General features: G+C 37.6%; 1 protein-coding gene across 25 annotated transcripts in view; it reads right to left on the bottom strand.

Moving 5' to 3' along the window:
* Nucleotides 1-18,667, bottom strand: part of LOC129480896 (shieldin complex subunit 2) — a 146,513-nt gene that overhangs the window by 11,244 nt on the left and 116,602 nt on the right. For 11 of the 25 annotated variants that reach the window (XM_063638104.1, XM_063638085.1, XM_063638087.1 and 8 more), the window contains 4 exons: nt 11,338-11,532; nt 11,035-11,169; nt 5,345-5,551; nt 1,141-1,369 (listed from right to left, as the gene is read on the bottom strand). In XM_063638104.1, coding sequence (XP_063494174.1) covers nt 1,141-1,369; nt 5,345-5,551; nt 11,035-11,169; nt 11,338-11,532 — 766 coding nt within the window. The remainder of the gene's footprint in view (nt 1-1,140; nt 1,370-5,344; nt 5,552-11,034; nt 11,170-11,337; nt 11,533-18,667) is intronic. The other 14 variants (XM_063638106.1, XM_063638096.1, XM_063638099.1 and 11 more) reach the window with 3 other exon arrangements.

The following is an 18,667-nucleotide window of genomic DNA, read 5'->3' as shown; positions in this document are numbered from 1 at the left end:
TGAGGGGTCTTAACTATTAATAAATCAATGTTGTTTGTTACATACCATGCATTTTTTGTTTTGATTGTGAGACAGGGTCTCACTCTGTTGCCCAAGCTAGAGTGCAGTGGTGCAAACATAGCTCACTATAACAATCGACCTCCTGGGCTCAAACAATCCTCCCGCCTCAGCCTCCCAAGTAGCTGGGACTACAGGCCTATGTCACCATGCCCAGCTTTTTTTTTTTTTTTTTTTTTTGGTAGAGATGGGGTTTCCCTATGTTTCCCAGGCTGGTCTTGAACCCTTGGGCTCAAGCGATCCGCCCACCCCGGCCTCCCAAAGTGCTGGAATTACAGGCGTGAGCCACCGCACCCAGCCTACCATGCATCTTAATTCAATCTTCTTTTCCACAAAAGCAACTTTCACAGTAATAGCAAAATTCATTCACTTATTTATAACAAACATAATATCTGTAAAGAGAAATAAGGTTTACAAATTAAGCTTCTATAACTTTTCTTGAAGTATACCATGATAACATGTAGAATATATCTGCATTTAGTTTTCAGATACTGCAATATTTAGAAATAATCAGAAGCAGCATAAAACTACTGAGTGCTATTTTGTAAACACATGTAATTTATAAGGTAAAAAGAAAAATATCTGAGCTTTTGACTACCTGTTATTCAAAAATGTGTTTTTCACTGAGCTGGTTAGCAGTTTTACCATACAACATTTATTTGCTAGCTTTAATTTCTAAGGTAAAGGTGGGAAAACAGGTTAAATGTCTTACTAGCTTCCACAACAACTCAGAGGTGAGATCATATGATACTTTTAGCCTTTAAATTCTAATTCTATGTTAAGGTGGGAAAATGAGTTATTTATGAGCATTTAGATTTTGGTTAAAAAGTAAACCAAGGAAAATGTTTCTTTGGTACAGCTGTTTGAAGACAATAAAATCTCCCAATTACTGCGTTAAGAAATTCCTATAACGATTCCTGGGAAATTTTTGCTTCCATAAATAGATATCTATCACTCAGGGAAAATTTTATTCTCTTCAACTAGCTCTAGTTAATTCTTTTTAGAAAGCAAAGGTTCACAGACGAATTTTTCCAGAGCTATAATAATTATTTTCCATCAAATTGGCTTGCTTAGTTGCCTTACCTATAGTATATTTTCTTCCTAGTAAATGGCAAGCAGCTAAAACATTGTTTGTAGATCCTGTTCTCATCTGTTTCTAGTTCCAATCCACATTTTGCACAGCCGGTATATACGATGTTGGGAAGAGAAGAAAAAATACTCTTCAGAGAACTGTGAGCATTTAGAGCTATCTTCTGAGCTGCTGTAATAGGAAATGCCAGCTCTGAAATCTGGGCTTTAATTAGAACGACTCCTATAAACAACAAACAGATATATTATAAATTATTGGGCCAAAATTATAACTTTAATTTACAAACATGGCTAATTTTATAGTTGACTTACAGTCACTTGTAGTAAAAGGATACACTGAGGTCTTGTTCTTCATCTTCTTTACTATTGTCCTAGAATCTAAGGGCAGGGGGGTCTGGCTGCAACTGAGAGCAGGTTTACTTGGCTAATTTGGCTGAACATGTGATGTTTCCTTCCTTCCCCATCCTCTGGAATCAGGCAAAATAAGTTCAATACCTCCTTTAGACGAAATCCCTTCGAATACTTGAAACTAGCTAACATGCCCTCTCTCCTTGCCCTGTCTTCTTTTTAACTGATCATAGTGAAAAGCCAAATACAGGCCGGGCGCGGTGGCTCACGCCTGTAATCCCCGCACTTTGGGAGGCTGAGGCGGGCGGATCACGAGGTCAGGAGATCGAGACCATCCTGGCTAACACAGTGAAACCCCGTCTCTACTAAAAATACAAAAAATTAGTTGGGCGTGGTGGTGGGTGCCTGTAGTCCCAGCTACTTGGGAGGCTGAGGCAGGAGAATGGCGTGAACCCGGAGGCAGAGCTTGTAGTGAGCCATGATCGTGCCACTGCACTCCGGCCTGGGTGAAAGAGCCAGACTCCATCTCAAAAAAAAAAAAAAAAAAAGAGAAAAAAGAAAAGAAAAGCCAAATAGGAGATGAACTTTTCTTCTTCTCTCTACCTAAAAATATCAATAGCCTGTCCTCTTTTAAACTTTTTTCCAACTTCCCATTCACCATTATCATCTATATACTCTGGGTATGGGTTATAAAAAGTTCTCATTTATTAATCGTTTCTCAGGTGACTCACAAGAAACCTCAAGCATATTCATAATTCACTGCTAATGGCTCATCCATTCACCAGTAAACAAATACTGAACATTTACTATCTCCCAGACATTATTTTTTCCTAATTTACTTTTGTCTTACTGTGTACCGGTGAGGTCTACGAGTTTTCCTGAGCATTATTCTCCCTTTCTCCATAGTCAATTTAAAGGCTTCTTTAAGCCTTAAGCCTTCAAATTTGTTCTTCTTCATCCAGTTAGAAGTAAGAACACTCCAGGTCAAGAACTAATCACTCTAGTCTCCTACTGTTTTCTGGTTATCTCTTTCAGAGTTCAGTTAATGATGAGTCTTCTGTTCTTAACTTCATTTGCTTTAGTCTTTCAATGCCCAAAGATGGTTTCATCATCTCTTCCAATTGTGTCACATATCCCTACATGAGTTAGCAGGAGTGCGTAGCAATCGAATATGTAACAAACTGTAGAAGATTCAATACCAAATCTTTCCAAAGACATGTTAAATCACTACAAAATTATTATTATTTTTTGTTTTGAGACAGTCTCACTCTGTCGTCCAGGCTAGAGTGCAGTGGTGCAATCTTGACTCACTGCAGTCTCAACCTCCCTGGGCACAAGTGATCCTCCCATCTCAGCTTCCTGAGTAGCTGGGACTACAGGCACACACCACCACACCTGGCTAATTTTTGTGTTTTTTGTGGAGATGGAGATTTGCCATGTTGCCCAGGCTGGTCTCCAACTCCTGGGCTCAAGTGATCCACTCTTCTTGGCCTCCCAGAGTGCTGGGATTACAGGCTTGAGCCAATGTGTCTGGCCTAAAAAATTATGTAAAAAAAAAATTTCGATTTTTATTTTAGATTTGGGGGCAGATGTGCAGGTTTGTTACATGGGCATATCATCACCCAAGTAGAGTCTCCTGTAGTAAGCAGAGTACCCAACAGTTAGTTTTTCAACCCTTGCTCTCCTCCCTCCACTTAAAAAGTCTTTTTTTTGAGACAGAGTATTGCTCTGTCACCCAGTCTGCAGTGCAGTGGAGCAATCTCGGCTCACTGCAACCTCTGCCTCCTGCGTTCAAGCAATTTTCCTGCCTCAGCCTCCCAAGTAGCTGGGACTACAGGCACCCGACATCATGCCTGGCTAATTTTTGTATTTTTAGTAGAGGCAGGGTTTCACCATGTTGGCCAGGCTAGTCTCGAACTCCTGACCTCAAATGATCCACCCACCTCGGCCTCCCAAAGTGCTGGAATTATAGGCATGAGCCACCCCGCCCAGCCTAAAAAATTCTTAATAATTCAACAATTTTAAAAGAATGTTCACATAATCCTATCATTTTGTAAATTTACACAACTCTTGAAAAGAATTAAAAGGTCATGCTGAATGTGGACTTTGCTTTCAAGGGGGTCACTCCTGCTGAGCACTGAAATTCTGCTGGCGGTAAGATGAGGTACTGGGTAAACGTCTTCATTTCTTTACAAGGACTCAGGCCTAGCCTCATCCCCCTCTGGCTTTTGTTAAGCAAGCAGACCCTTCTAGGAAATACTCCCATGCTGATCTCTCTTTCTCCTTTTATTTAACTATAAAATAGGTTAGGGAAAAGTTGCTTGTGTTTTCATATTCTCTCTCCGTTTTTATCTTAAAAACACATACACTATGACAGAAACTATGAATTCAGCCCTCATAGCTGAACATAAAGAGAATGAAAAAGGCTAAACAGGCCTCTGTGAACAAAGCCTCTGAAGGACTGATTTTAATGGCACAGTTTTGGCATGGCTTGCCAATGAGGAGCACACCGCCAGGATTTCCAAGAACATGCACAATTCCTGGCTGCATCCTCAAACAAATGGGGCTATATCCTCAGAATCTTTCATCATCAGCGCGGTGGCCTCCTATTTTGTTGTTGTCCATGATGTTATTTATTTTTATTTTTAAACCTAATTCTAGGACTTGAATCCCAGCAGATAACTGTTTTGCGTAAGCAGTAAATAACAGAGTTGACTTCTCCATGGCACCAAACTAAACGTCTCTGCAAAGTAATGTAGCCCCTCAACTGTGTCTGGCATTCCTTCCTGTGGTGACCACCTCTATATGTCTGTGAAGTTTGAGAAGCAGAGCACGGGAGGGGCACATAAATATAAAACTGGCTTAGGAACTTACATGATGCTATAACATTACCAATATTTTACCAGTTAGTATAAATCTAGAGTCTTTTATGACCATAGGCAACTTCCATTTTTGAAAATAGTATGAAATTTTTATAGTATAAAAGCTTATAAATGTTCTATCATCTGTGTTTATCTTCCAGAAATATTATTAATTTAAACTATCTGCTGGTATTAGTAAATGCTTCACTGTAGAACTAGGAATAAGGAGTTCTTCTCTGAGAATGAAATCTCTGTATTCAATTAAAAGTTGGGTTTTTTGAGAGGTATTGTCTTTGTTTTCTGCCTGTATTCTCCTTAGCATAGTTTTACGATATAACCACACTAACCTTGAATCATATATTGGAAAACATATTTACACATATATGTAAATTAACCCAACTAGTAAAATTTTAATCTGGCATCTGGCCAAGATAAAGTAAGGAACTGAATTTATGCTCCCACTTGTCATATAATAAAAAATAGGTATTTGCTCTTTGTCCCTGGTTCCTGGCACATAGTTCCTAAAACTACTGGAATCTAGTTCAGATATTTGCAAAGATTTATATTTCACTTTTATATAGAATTATACATTTTTACCACAAGTGGTAGCCTTTTTGCTTATATTAAAACTAGCAGTGGGCTGGGTGTGGTGGCTCATGCCTGTAATTCCAGCACTTTGGGAGGCCAAGGCAAGAGGATCACTTGAGTCCAGGAGTTTGAGACCAGACTGGGCAACATAGGGAGACTCTGTCTCTACCAAAATAATAAATAAATAAACAGCTGGGTGTGGTGGCATGCACTGATGGTATGCACTAGCCTTCCCTTCCCTCCTCAGGTACTCAAAAGGCTGGGGGGGAGAATCACTTAAACCTGGGAGGTGGAGGCTGCAGTGAGCTGTGTTCACACCACTGTATTCCAGCCTGGGCAAGAGCAAGACCTTGTTTCAAAAGAAATAAAAATAGCAGAATTTATGTATCTAAAGATCTTACCTGAACATTTATCCTCTAGGTGGGTTGCTAAGTCTGATATCTTCACAAAGGAGGGTGCACTTTTTTGAAATTTTGCTTTAAATGTAATTGCCCTTATATCATCATCAAACAAACACTCACAGGATGACCAAGGCGTTGTATGCAATTCTAGGTTTTCTAGTGTGTAATTGCGCTGAACAAAAAGATATTTAAATTCCCAAATATAACCTTAAACAAAAACAGTAAAAACAAAAGTCACCAAAAAGGAAAAAAACTAGGCTTAGTATCTGATTAAATAGATTGATCTGATTAAGTCAATTGAATACTAATCTTTTATCACTAAAGAATTTGGGTAAAAAGAGACAAAATATGAATGGTGCATTAAGACAATAGAAGCATGCTAGAGATTGTTACTATTATTATTATTATTATTTTTTCCAAGACAGAGTCTCGCTCTGTTGCCCAGGCTGGAGAGCAGTGGTGCGATCTTGGCTTACTGAAACCTCCACCTCCCGGGTTCAAGCAATTCTCTTGCCTCAGCCTCCTGAGTAGCTGGATTATAGGCGCGTGCCACCACTCCTGGCTAATTTTTGTATTTTTAGTAGAGACAGGGTTTCACCATGTTGGTCAGGCTGGTCTTGAACTCCTGACCTCACGATCCGCCCACCTCGGCCTCCCACAGTGCTGGGATTACAGGCATGAGCCTCCGCGCCAGGCCACCAGAGATAATTTTAATAAAATATTTTATAAAGATTCCTTGCCCTCCTGAACGGTCATCATTTATAATAACCAACTGCTTTCTGTAAAGAAAATTCTCATGTATCTACCTATTGGCAAAGTTTTGTTTTGTTAAAGAAAGGACACGGAAATGAACCCAAGTCTAATGTTTCACTCATATTTCAATACTTTAGTTATCTTAGTTAACTTTTCTAGAACAAAAAGCATTTAGACACAATAGCACTTATTTTTAACTCTCAGTAACAATTCTAATTCTTTTTTTTTTTTTTTTTTTTTTTGAGACGGAGTCTCGCTCTGTTGCCCAGGCTGGAGTGCCGTGGCGCGATCTCCGCTCACTGCAAGCTCTGCCTCCCGAGTTCATGCCATTCTCCTGCCTCAGCCTCCGGAGTAGCTGGGACTACAGGCGTCCACCACCACACCCGGCTGATTTTTTTTTGCATTTTTAGTAGAAACAGGGTTTCACTATGTTAGCCAGGATGGTCTCCATCTCCTGACCTCGTGATCCGCCCGCCTCAGCTTCCCAAAGTGCTGGGATTACAGGTGGGAGCCACCGAGCCAGAAACAATTCTAATTCTTAAAGCCACAGTAGCACAGACCTTGTTACTGTTATATTCTGTATTAGTAAATTCAACTTATCTGTATTATCATATTCTGTATTAGTAAATTCAACTTCAAAACCATAATAAAACAAAAGAGGGTTTCTTAGCACTAATTTTTCTGATAACATCAGCTGTCTTTTTAGTTTCCCACTTACTTCAGGCCATAAATCTAATTTACTACACCTACTCATCTCCTTAGTTTCTTTCACTAGAGATTTTTTTTTTTTTTTGGTGGAAAATCATCAAACATGTCAGTAAATCTGTAAAGACAGAGCATCACTAGCTAGAACTAAAGCATAAATTCCAAGTTACTGCTTAAAACCAATCACTAAAATAGCTTTCTTGTCTTATTACAAAATACCTGAAAAGTAAGCTAAGGAAGCCAAGTAAATAAACATATAGCAGCCATAATCTCAACACCCTAAATAAGCAGTTAACATTTTAGCAGACAACCAGTTGTTTGAGATTTTATTTATTGGGATTGACTTAATAAGTCAAATATAGTTTTATATGTATTGCTTTTAAATATTACATAACATGCCATTGTCCAGATACACCAAAATCTTAAAAATTATTACAGCAAACTTCTATTTTGAGGGACTCTGGTTGTTTTTTTATTTTTCACAATTATACATGATACCATGATAAACCCATTTTCAGCTACATCTTTATACATAGTTATGATAAGTTCCTACAGCTAAAATGATTGGGCTAAAAGTACCCCCAATTTGTTCATATTAATTGTCAGTTATCCTCAAGAAAGGTTCTGCCAGTTTGCATTTCCAATAGCTGATGACAGTAGCTGTTTTCCCATATCTTCTCTACCAATTTCTTAAAAGAAAAATCATCTATCATCATTACTTTGTGTGTTTTCAATTACTTGTAAGAACAATTTTTCCGGCCGGGCGCGGTGGCTCACGCTTGTAATCCTAGCACTTTGGGAGGCCGAGGCGGGCGGATCACGAGGTCAGGAGATCGAGACCACGGTGAAACCCCGTCTCTACTAAAAATACAAAAAATTAGCCGGGCGTGGTTGGCGGGCGCCTGTAGTCCCAGCTACTTGGAGAGGCTGAGGCAGGAGAATGGCGTGAACCCGGGAGGCGGAGCTTGCAGTGCGCGGAGATTGCGCCACTGCACTCCAGCCTGGGCGACAGAGCGAGACTCTGTCTCAAAAAAAAAAAAGAACAATTTTTCCATATATTTATGGGCCATTTTTATTTCTTCTTTGTGGACTTGCCTACTCATTTCCTTTCCCCATTTATCTCTATAGATATGTGTCTTTTGCTTACTGCATTATTTTCTGACAATGCAATTTTTTTTCTGTTTTTTTTGGCTGCCCTTCAATTTTGTACATGGTGGTTTTTATGTATAATAGTTTTTGTTGCTGGATTTTATTTACCCTACCAACCTTTGCATTACAAATAATTTTGCCTATATTTTCTTCTACTATTCATTGTTTCATTATTTTTATATTTAAATCTCTAATGTATCTGAAATTTACACTGGCACAAACATAAAGTATAAATTTAATTCTATTTTTTCTCACATTGTTAGCTAGATTTTCCAAACATTAACTATTCTTTTATTTTAAAAAGCACAAGGTTTTAATTTTATTTTTAATTATAAAATAAAATATATTTATTGTAAAATATTTAAGCAGTAAAGACAAGGGAGGTAACAGGTGAAACAAGACTGACCGTGTTTTAATAAGCTGGCTAATAGGTACCTAAGTTCATTATGCTGGCCAGGCATGGTGGCTGGCTCATGCCTATAATCCCAGCACTTTGGGAGGCTGAGGTGGGTGAATCACCTGAGGTCAGGAGTTGGAGACCAGCCTGGCCAACATGGTGAAATCTCGTCTCTACTAAAAATACAAAAATAAGCTGGGCGTGGTGGCACATGCCTGTAATTCCAGTTACTTGGGAGGCTGAGTCAGGAGAATAACTTGAACCCAGGAGGCGGAGGTTGCAGTGAGCAGAGATCAGGCCACTACACTCCAGCCTGGGTGACAAGAATGAAACTCTGTCTCAAAAAAAAAAAAAAAAGTTCCTTATGCTTAGTATTCTCTCTACTTTTGTATATGCTTGAAGGCTTTTATAATAAAAGTTTTTAAAAGTAAATGCAGATGCTCACACACACATAAAATTCAAACTAAAGGTATAAAGAAAAAATTAAAGCACACATAATACTACCATACAGAAACAACCACTGCTAGCATTTTGGTATACATACATATTTCCAGATTTTCAAATGTACATACATACTTATAGATATATTTTTATTAAAATGAGATACTATTATATATAAAGGGTTTTCTTGAAAATTTTTATGTATTAACTTATATAAACATAAAAATATTTATTATATGTTAACATAATATATTTTCTATACGTGAAGTTTTACAATCCAATTTTTTTTAATTTTTATTTTTTTTAAGATGAGAACTTGAACTCCTGGGCTCAAGCAATCCACCCACCTCAGCCTCCCAAGGTACTGGGTTAACAGGCGTGAGCCACCACACCTGGCCTATAATCTACTTTTTAAACTAAATAATATATTACATATATCTTTCTAAGCTAATGAACATACACATTTTTGGTAATGAATATCTTTATGTATTCACCCAGACCACAAATGATTCCCTTAACTGTTTTCCCATCCACTGAAATAAGCTCAAGCTCTCATATTTGTATTGTGTGACCCTGTCTTCCTGATCACAGTTTTTTTTTTTTTTTTTTTTTTTTTTTTTTGAGACAGAGTCTCGCTCTGTTGCCCAGGCTGGAGTGCAGTGGCGCGATCTCGGCTCACTGTAAGCTCCGCCTCCCGGGTTCATGCCATTCTCCTGCCTTAGCCTCCCGAGTAGCTGGGACTACAGGCGCCCGCCAACACGCCCGGCTAATTTTTTTGTATTTTTAGTAGAGACGGGGTTTCACCGTGTTAGCCAGGATGGTCTCGATCTCCTGACCTTTGATCACAGTTTTTTGAATCAAATTTACTCTGGGCAATCAGATTCTCTTTGCTGGGAATTTGGAAATGGGGCTGGTCTCTTGAAAAGAAAAGTAAAATCAGGAAAATAGAATTACTTAAGTAATCCTTCAAAATTGGTATTTTTATCTTAAAAAACTGATGTGAGGTATTGAAGTAGATGTTAAAACTTTAAAATGATGGTTATAAATAAGGGGGGCTGGATGAATGAATGTACAAAGAACAACAAACATCTTAATTCCTGGATTCATATGTTTTCAATACTAACCTAAACACCATAGAATCACCTAGAGACAACTGTAATTTCTCTTCTATTAACCAAAAAACTATTAATTTTCAAAGAATATTCACATTAAACATGGAGCAATCTGCTTTGTTACAGCTCCACTATACTTGTGACCTACATTCTTGTGTAGCATGCACTAGACTCATGTTCTCAGCCAGGCTATGGTGGTCAATGATCGTAGTTAGTCTATCACTAATACATGTTTGTCAGCTTGCTCAACCAAACATCTGTCCCTGTTTGATCTTAACATAAAAGTCCAAAGTTAGACTTATCTCAAATCCTAGTCATAGCTATTAATGATTAAGAGAGACAATGTGACAGATTCTATCTACAAATAACTATTTGGAAGGCAGAAGTTTGGAGAGACATTAACTCTTTCAGGTAAAAAATAATAATATACTGAATCAATCTCTAAATTAATTTAGCAGGGAAAAATAACTCATAAGCCACGAATGAAACTGTCTTTGATTGTTACAACTAAAGGATTTCACAATAGCAAAGGGAAGATACTATACTATTTTAATGAAACATCAATTCCATTTAATTCATTATACCAGAAATAATTTATGCTTTAAAGAAAAATGTAATCATGGGTCATATTTTAACATGGAACATTCTAGGGATGGCTAACAGTGCATGCTTTTAAAACAAGTATAATAAAAATATGAAACAGTAATTTATTGAACAGTAATTGTGACTTGAAAGAGTTAAGGTAACTCCCCTGACATCTGCCTTATAATCATAGCGTTTATTTATCAGAGTACTTTGGCTGAAAAAAAATTGTAGAAGCTTCTCCAGAATTAAGTGTTTAAAGAACATTATTTGAAGGAGGTAAGATCTTCACTAAAAAGGTAAAGTAGTATATCTGAGAATAAATTTAAGCCTTTATTTCACCACCATTAATTAATGAAGACTTATTAGATAAATGAATTGCTACAAGAGGTACAAAATTTTAACAGAAGAAATTTGCAGAAGAATATTCAATCATGATCATTTGTATTTCAAATGCTGTCTCATCTCTTAAGATTTTCTCCATCTTGGGCTCATAAACATTAATCATTTACCGAAATATAAATAGGTTAAATGCTTTTTGGTGTATTTACCTTTTTTCCTTTGAAGTTGAGGGTACCAGGCTGCTCCAGGACCCCATAATACAAGCACATAATGTTGATCTTGGGCCTGTTCCACTGTTAACATAACTTTTTTCTGCTTCTGTCCTCTATAACTGTATACCGCCTCTGGAAAAGGAAAATGAGTATCTTAGTTGGTATTACTCTATCACATGTGATACCATACTTTAATAGCTGATGATACATATATAGTGATAACCAAATGGTACACTAAGATGGTCTTGTATCTTAATTTTTTTCATAATCTAAAATTAAGGTGGCAGTCAAAATGTTTACCTGTCAGTATAGTGAAATCAACAACTCTTAGTACTGCGTGGACTAATACATCAGGTTGAAGGTGCTCCAATTCTACAAAATCTATACTGTTTACCCTCTGAGGCTGCCTCGGAGGAAGATCTCTGAGGTAGGAATGTTTTGAGGACACATATGCCAGTAAGTCTTGAAGTACAACGTCACTAACTACACTGGAACCTAAGGAAAAAAAACATACATACAGACAAAAGATGGCAACATAATATTTTTCTTGACAAACAATATTTTTTAGAACTGTATTTTATGTTGTAAAGTATGATTAGATATAAAATATAGTTTTGTTTTCTCTAAAACGTACAATAGCTAAGTCTTGAATCAGTTTAGATGTAAAAATAAACGATATGTTTAATCAATGGAAATGGAATTATTTACTATCCCCAAAAAACATCTGCTGTTCCCATACTTCTTTACTATGTTAATAATATCATTTTTCTATCAATTAACCAAACACAAAATTTCTGTTCTTTTTTGACTCCACCACCCTGTAACAGCCAGTCGGTTCCCCAATCCCTGGAGTCTGATTTGATCCTCCTTTCCCAACTATCCCAGCCTCTGCCATTCTTCCTCAAGCCCCTGGGGACTTCCCTTCTGAAACAGGCTCAGAGCCACCTCACTGGTTCTTTCCTTGAGTGTGCCTTACTCTTTCCACAGCGAGGCCTCCGTCCGCACCAATTTCCAGCTGCAAGGCGGTCTTCTCATCCTACCCAATACCACACAGAATGATGACCACTATAGATTCACAGTGCTGTTTCTTTCCCTGAACTCAGAGAGCTTTTCAGCATGTGCTACATTGTAATATTTTTCAAGTGTTGGATTGGTTATTTAATTCTTCAGTTACTATGTCTTTTAAATGTTTTTCTCTTTCCTGTCTCATTTTTTTCTCACTTTTTATTAAGGTATAGTTTCTGTGCAATAACATGCATATATTTTAAATGTATAGGCTGATGAGTTTTGCTGATTAAATTTTAATTTCTCTGAACGTAAGAGAAGTATGCTTGAGGACGTGATTGATTGCTGACCAAAATAAGATATTGGCAATAAACACTGAAGTACTTTTTAGAAAGCAGAGTCCATAAACTGATTTGTGATTCCTCTTTCCTTTCTTTAGACAGTAAAAGAAAAGGGATGTAACAGGTGAAACAAGACTGACCATGTTTTAATAAGCTGGCTAATAGGTACTTAAGTTCATTATGCTTTGTATTCTACACTTTTGTATATGCTTGAAGGCTTTTACAATAAAAGTTTTTAAAAGTAAATGCAGATGCTCACACACACATAAAATTCAAACTAAAGTTACAAAGAAAAAATTAAAACCACAAGTAATACTACCAGACTGAATTCTTCTTTCACAGTATTTCCAGCAAATCTGGAATCAGAAGAGCTGTATTCAAATTCTGGTTTTATCAATAATAAGCTCTGTGAACTTGTACATAACTTCTCTGGGCTTCGTTTTTCATGAACAAGATAGAGCTTTTGGGGAACAAAAACATCTCTGACATCAAATTATATATTTGTCCCTGATTCATAAAAATGTACATGGAAACACATGGTTATTTAGATTCCAAAAAAAAGTCTACCTCATGGAAACACTGTGTTGATCTTTGACTTATATATTTAATAATATTCAAGATAAATTTATATTCCTGTCACATTATCAGAACTAGGTTTGTAAAACATGTAACACCTCACTATAAAGATGAAAGAACAGGCCGGGCGCGGTGGCTCACGCTTGTAATCCCAGCACTTTGGGAGGCCGAGGCGGGTGGATCACGAGGTCAGGAGATCGAGACCACGGTGAAACCCCGTCTCTACTAAAAATACAAAAAAAAATTAGCCGGGCGTGGTGGTGGGCGCCTGTAGTCCCAGCTACTCGGAGAGGCTGAGGCAGGAGAATGGCGTGAACCCGGGAGGCGGAGCTTGCAGTGAGCCGAGATTGCGCCACTGCACTCCAGCCTGGGTGACAGAGCGAGACTCCGTCTCAAAAAAAAAAAAAAACAAAAAAAAAAAAAAAAAAAGATGAAAGAACAGAAGTCTTTTCTTTTCAACTTTTACTTTAGATTCGGGTGTATATGTGCAGGTCTGTTACCTGGATATACTGTGTGATACTGAACTTTGGGGTACAAGTGATCCTGTCACCCAGGTACTGAGCACAGTACCCAACAGGTAGTTTTTCAACCCTCTCCCTCTAGTAGTCCCCAGTGTGTATTGTTGCCACCTCTATGTCCATGAGTAGCCAGTGTTTAGCTCCCACTTATAAGTGAGAATACATGTTATTTGGTTTCCTGTTCCTCCCTCAACTCACTTAGGATAATTGCCTCCAACTGCATCTGTGTTGCTGCAATTTATTTATTTTTTATTTTTTTGAGACAAGGTGTCACTCTGTTGCCCAGGCTGGAATGCAGTGGCACAATCTCAGCTCACTGTAAACTCCACCTCCTGGGCTCAGGTGATCCTCTCACTTCAGTCTCCCAAATAGCTGGGGCCACAGGTGTGCACCACCACACCTAACTAATTTTTTTGTATTTTTTGTAGAGACAGGGTTTTGCCACGTTGCCCAGGCTGGTCTCAAACTCCTGGACTCAAGCGATCTGCCTGCCTCAGCCTGTCAAAGTGTGGGAATTACAGGCATGAGCCACTGCACCAGCCTGATTTCATTCCTTTTTATGGCTGCGTAGAATTCCATGGTGTATATGGTGTACATAACAGTATGTCCTGGGAATCACTCCATATCAGTTCATAGAGATCTTTTTCATTCTTTTTGTACAGCTGCATAGTACATAGTGTTCCACTATGTGAATGTGCCATAACTTACTGAATCATTCTCCTATATATTTTGCAATTATAAACAATACTGCAATGAATAACCTTGTGATATGTATTTTCATATTGTTGGAGGTGTAGCTTCAGGGTAGATTCCTAGAAGTTGGATTGCTAGGTTGAAAGATAAGTACATAAGTAATTTTGTTAGATATTGCCAAATATCCCTTCACAAGGGTTGTAGCAATTTGCATTCCTACCACCAATGTATAAGAGGACACATTACCTCACAGTTTCACCAACAGAATGTGCTGTCTTTTTTTTAATTTTGCCAATCTGATAGGTGAGAAATTGTATCTCCATGTAGTTTTAATTTGAATTTCTCTAATAAGTTATATTTGATAGCCATTTTTATATCTTTTTTTGAAAATTGACTGTTCATCTCTTTTTCACATTTTCCCTTTTGCCAGGCTAGAGTGCAGTGGCATGAATACAGCTCACTGCAGCCTTGACCTCCTGGGCTCAAACAATCCTCCTGCCTCAGCCTCCTATGTAGCTGGGACCATAGGCATGCATCACCACACCTGGCTAATTTTTTGACTTTTTGTAGAGACAGGGTCTAACTATGTTGCCCAGGCTGGACTCAAACTCCTGAGCTCAAGTGATTCTCCCACCTCAGCCTTCCAAAATGCTATGATTACCAGTGTGAACGACCACACCCAGCCTTTGTCACTCAAGGTTTAAAAGTTCTTTATATATTAGGGATATTAGCCTTTTGTTATATGTTACAAATATTTTCTCCAAGTTTGTCAGTTGTCTTTTGACTTTGTTTATGGTGTTTTGGTTATGCAAAATGTATTTTTCTATAGTAAAATGTATCAGTTTATTTTCTACTGCCCCTGGATTCTGAGTAATATTAAGAAAAAGCCTTTCCCTACACCAAGATTACAGAGGATTCATTCAGGTTTCCTTCTTGTTGTTGCATGATTTTATTTTTTACATTTAGATTATTAATCCATATGGTGTTTATTACTGTTGTGAGATATGTGTCCAATTTTCCCTTTTTTCCAAATGGCTACCCAGTTGTCTCAGCACATTAAGAAGTTAGCTTTATCTCACTGATTCCAGATACTATCTTTGTCATATATTAAATTGCTATACGTAGGTGGGTCTAATTCTAATCTTCTTACTCTGTTCCACTGGTCTACTTGTCTATTCATGCATCAGTACTTCACTGTTTTAATTACAGAGGCTTTATAGCATGTTTTAACATCTGGTAAAGCTAGTTCCCCTCCTCTGTAGTTTTCCTTTGTCAGTCTTTTCCTAGCTATTCTTGCATGTCTGTTTTCCCATATGAGCTTTAGTATCAACTTTTATATGCCATAACATATATATTTTCATTGGAACTACACTGAATTTACATATTAACTTAGGAAGAACTAACATCATTATAATGTTGAGTCATCCTATCCAAGAACAGGGAATGTCTTTCCATTTATTCATGTCTTCATTTCTTTCTGGAGTGTTTAAATTTTTTCCTCATATAGGTTTTGCATATTTCTTATTAACTGTATTTTGAACAATCTTCTTTATTACTATAGTAAATGAGTTTTTCACTATCATTATGCCCATTTATTATTTGTGTATATTAAGTCTAATTACTATTATTATTTTTTTTTGAGACAGGGCCTTGCTCTGTTGCTCAGGCTGGAGTACCGTGGTGCAATCACAGCTCACTGCAACCTCATCCCCCAGCCTGGGCCAAGCAATCCTTTTACCTCAGCCTCCCAAACAGCTGGGACCACAGGTGTGTGCTACCACACCCAGCTTTTTTTTCTTTTTCTTTTTTTTTTTTTTTTTTGTAGCCCAGGCTGGTCTTGAATTCCTGGGCTCAAGCTGTCCACCCACTTTCATCTCCCAAAGTGCTAGAATTACAGACGTAAACCACTGCACTCAGCCTAATGATATTTTTTAACATTAATTTTGCATCCTGTTATATCACAGGATATATCTTGTTATATCCTGTTATGTCACAGGATATATCACAGGATATATCACAGGAATTATCTTATTATTTAAATTTGTTTTAACTTTGATTCCCTGGAGTTTTCAGGTATGTTATCAGAGCATTTGCAAATAGAGATAATTTTCATTCTTCTTTATCCATTCAAATGCCTCTTCTTTCTTTTTTTTTTTTGAGACAGAATCTCGTGCTGTCACTCAGGCTGCAGTGCAGTGTAGTGGTGCTCACTGCAACCTCCACCTCCCAGGTTCAGGCAATTCTCATGCCTCAGCCTCTTGAGTAGCTGGGACCACAGGCATGCACCACCACACCTGGCTAATTTTTTATCTTTTTACTACAGACAGGGTTTTGCTATGTTGGCCAGGCTGGTCCCAAACTCCTGGCCTCAAGTGATCCGCCCACCTTGGCCTCCCAAGGTGCTGGGATTACAGGTGTGAGCCACCACGCCAGACCAGATGCCTCTTCTTGTCTGAGTGCATTGGTTGATAATTCTAGTATAAGATGAATAGTTGCAGAGATAGTGGACATCCTTATCTTTTTCCTGGTTTTAATGACAATGCCTCGAGTGCTTTTCTATTAAATAAGACACTGGCATTAGGACTAAGTATATCTATTTTATTGATATAGTTTTAATCATATTATAATGCTGTATTGATGCTATATTTATTTATTTAAGAAAAAAATAATTTTTTGAGACAAGGTCTGACTCCGGTCACCCAGGCTGAAGTGCTGTGGTACAATCATGGCTCACTGCAGCCTCAACTTTCTTTCCCACTTAAGCCTCCCCAGTAGCTGTAACTATAGGTGTGCACCACTACACCTGACTAATTTTTTTGTATTTTTAGTAGAGATGAGGTTTCACCATATCATCCGGGCTGGTGTCGAGCTCCTGGGCCCAAGTAATCCTCCTGCCTCAGCCACTCAGAGTGCTGGGATTACAGGCATAAGCCACTGTGCCAGGCTGATACTATATTTATTGATACTGAAAGGGAAAGTATCCTAGTATATTATTATACAAATGTTGATTTCCTGTTGTTGATATTGTACTAAAGTTATATAAGATATCACCACTGGGAGAAGCTAGATGAAGAGTTCATGGGACTTTATGTATTATTTTTACAATCCCCTGTGATTCTATAATTATACAGATAATATTTATTATTTAAAAAACTTTTAAATTTGAAATATTATCTGTATGCTAATAACTTTAAAATTTGCCTCTTAATTTTAAACCTGTCTTCTGAGTCCTGAACTTTGTTTCCAGTTCTTATATGACATCTCCACTTGAATATCTCAAAGATACCTAAAACTTAACATGCCTTGAAACATAGCCCTTTTCCCCACAAACCAGTTCCCTCTCAGTCTTTCCCAGTAAAGCCTACCTAGTTACTTAAACCAGTAATCCAGTAGCAGTAGATTGTCCCTCTTCCCGCATCCCCAGACCCACATCATCAGAAAATCCTATTAACTCTATTTACGAATATATCTCAGCTCTTTAGCTCCATTGGCCTCCTGTCATCTCTCAACTGCAGCTATTGTAACAACTTCCTAACCCTGATTCTACTCCATGATCAATCCTTCTCAACTAGAACCATGGCATTCTGTATCTTAGCCCTTTGTTAGTTTCCTTCATAGCACTCATTATCACCTGCAAATATTTTACTTATATGTCTGTTTCATTCATTTTTTTTGGTCTGTCTTCCACATGAGAACATAAGCTCCAGGAGGGCAGGCACCATTGTACCCCCAGTGTACAGTAAGCACAGTGCCTGAAACAATGTCAACACATAATAAATATATATTGGACAGATGAAGAACTCTATTTTAGTTGTCTATGAAATATGTCAAGAGTTGATTTTCTGCTGATGGGCCACCCTAGTATATAATGAAACCTTGCCCATTCCAAACACAGTTCTTGTTATTCTAATTGTTGCTCTTCCCTTCTACTTGCTCTGCCTTTCTTTAAGAATTCAAAGATAGGAATTCCATGCTCTGTCTTCTATATACATCCTACAACTTTCCTGTTATTCCAGTTATCTTCTTGTATAATCGGTATATTTCTCCAGCTATTTTCTTGTATGATATTTCAGAATTTTATCAAATATATTTTGCTAGCTTATTATTTCTCCCTCTAATATTTACTATGTTAGTACTACATTATGTGCAGGTTCAACATCTTATATTCATTTCCTTACTTAATCTTCATAACAACCCTATAAGGTATGTATGTATTTTTATCTCCATTTCACAGAAAAGGAGACAGAGGTATAGTGAAGTGAAATAACTTGCCTAAAGACAAAGACTGGAAGTAAGAGGGCCAGGATTCAAATCCTGGTCTATCTGAATCCAGTGACCATAACCACAAGTTTATACTGTTTCCCTTACTTTGTTTTCTTTCTTTATTTTATTTTATTTTATTTCCTCGAGAAGGACATAGCTGCTAGTTTCTTCATTAAACAGCTTCTTTTAAAGAAGAGAAAACTGGACGTTAAAGAAGGAAGATAGCTTTTCTTA

Source organism: Symphalangus syndactylus, chromosome 4, assembly GCF_028878055.3.
Source record: "Symphalangus syndactylus isolate Jambi chromosome 4, NHGRI_mSymSyn1-v2.1_pri, whole genome shotgun sequence".
NCBI classification, from domain to species: Eukaryota; Metazoa; Chordata; class Mammalia; order Primates; family Hylobatidae; genus Symphalangus; species Symphalangus syndactylus.
The sequence above is the reverse complement of the archived record's forward strand: the minus strand, read 5'-3'. Positions and strand labels throughout refer to the sequence as shown.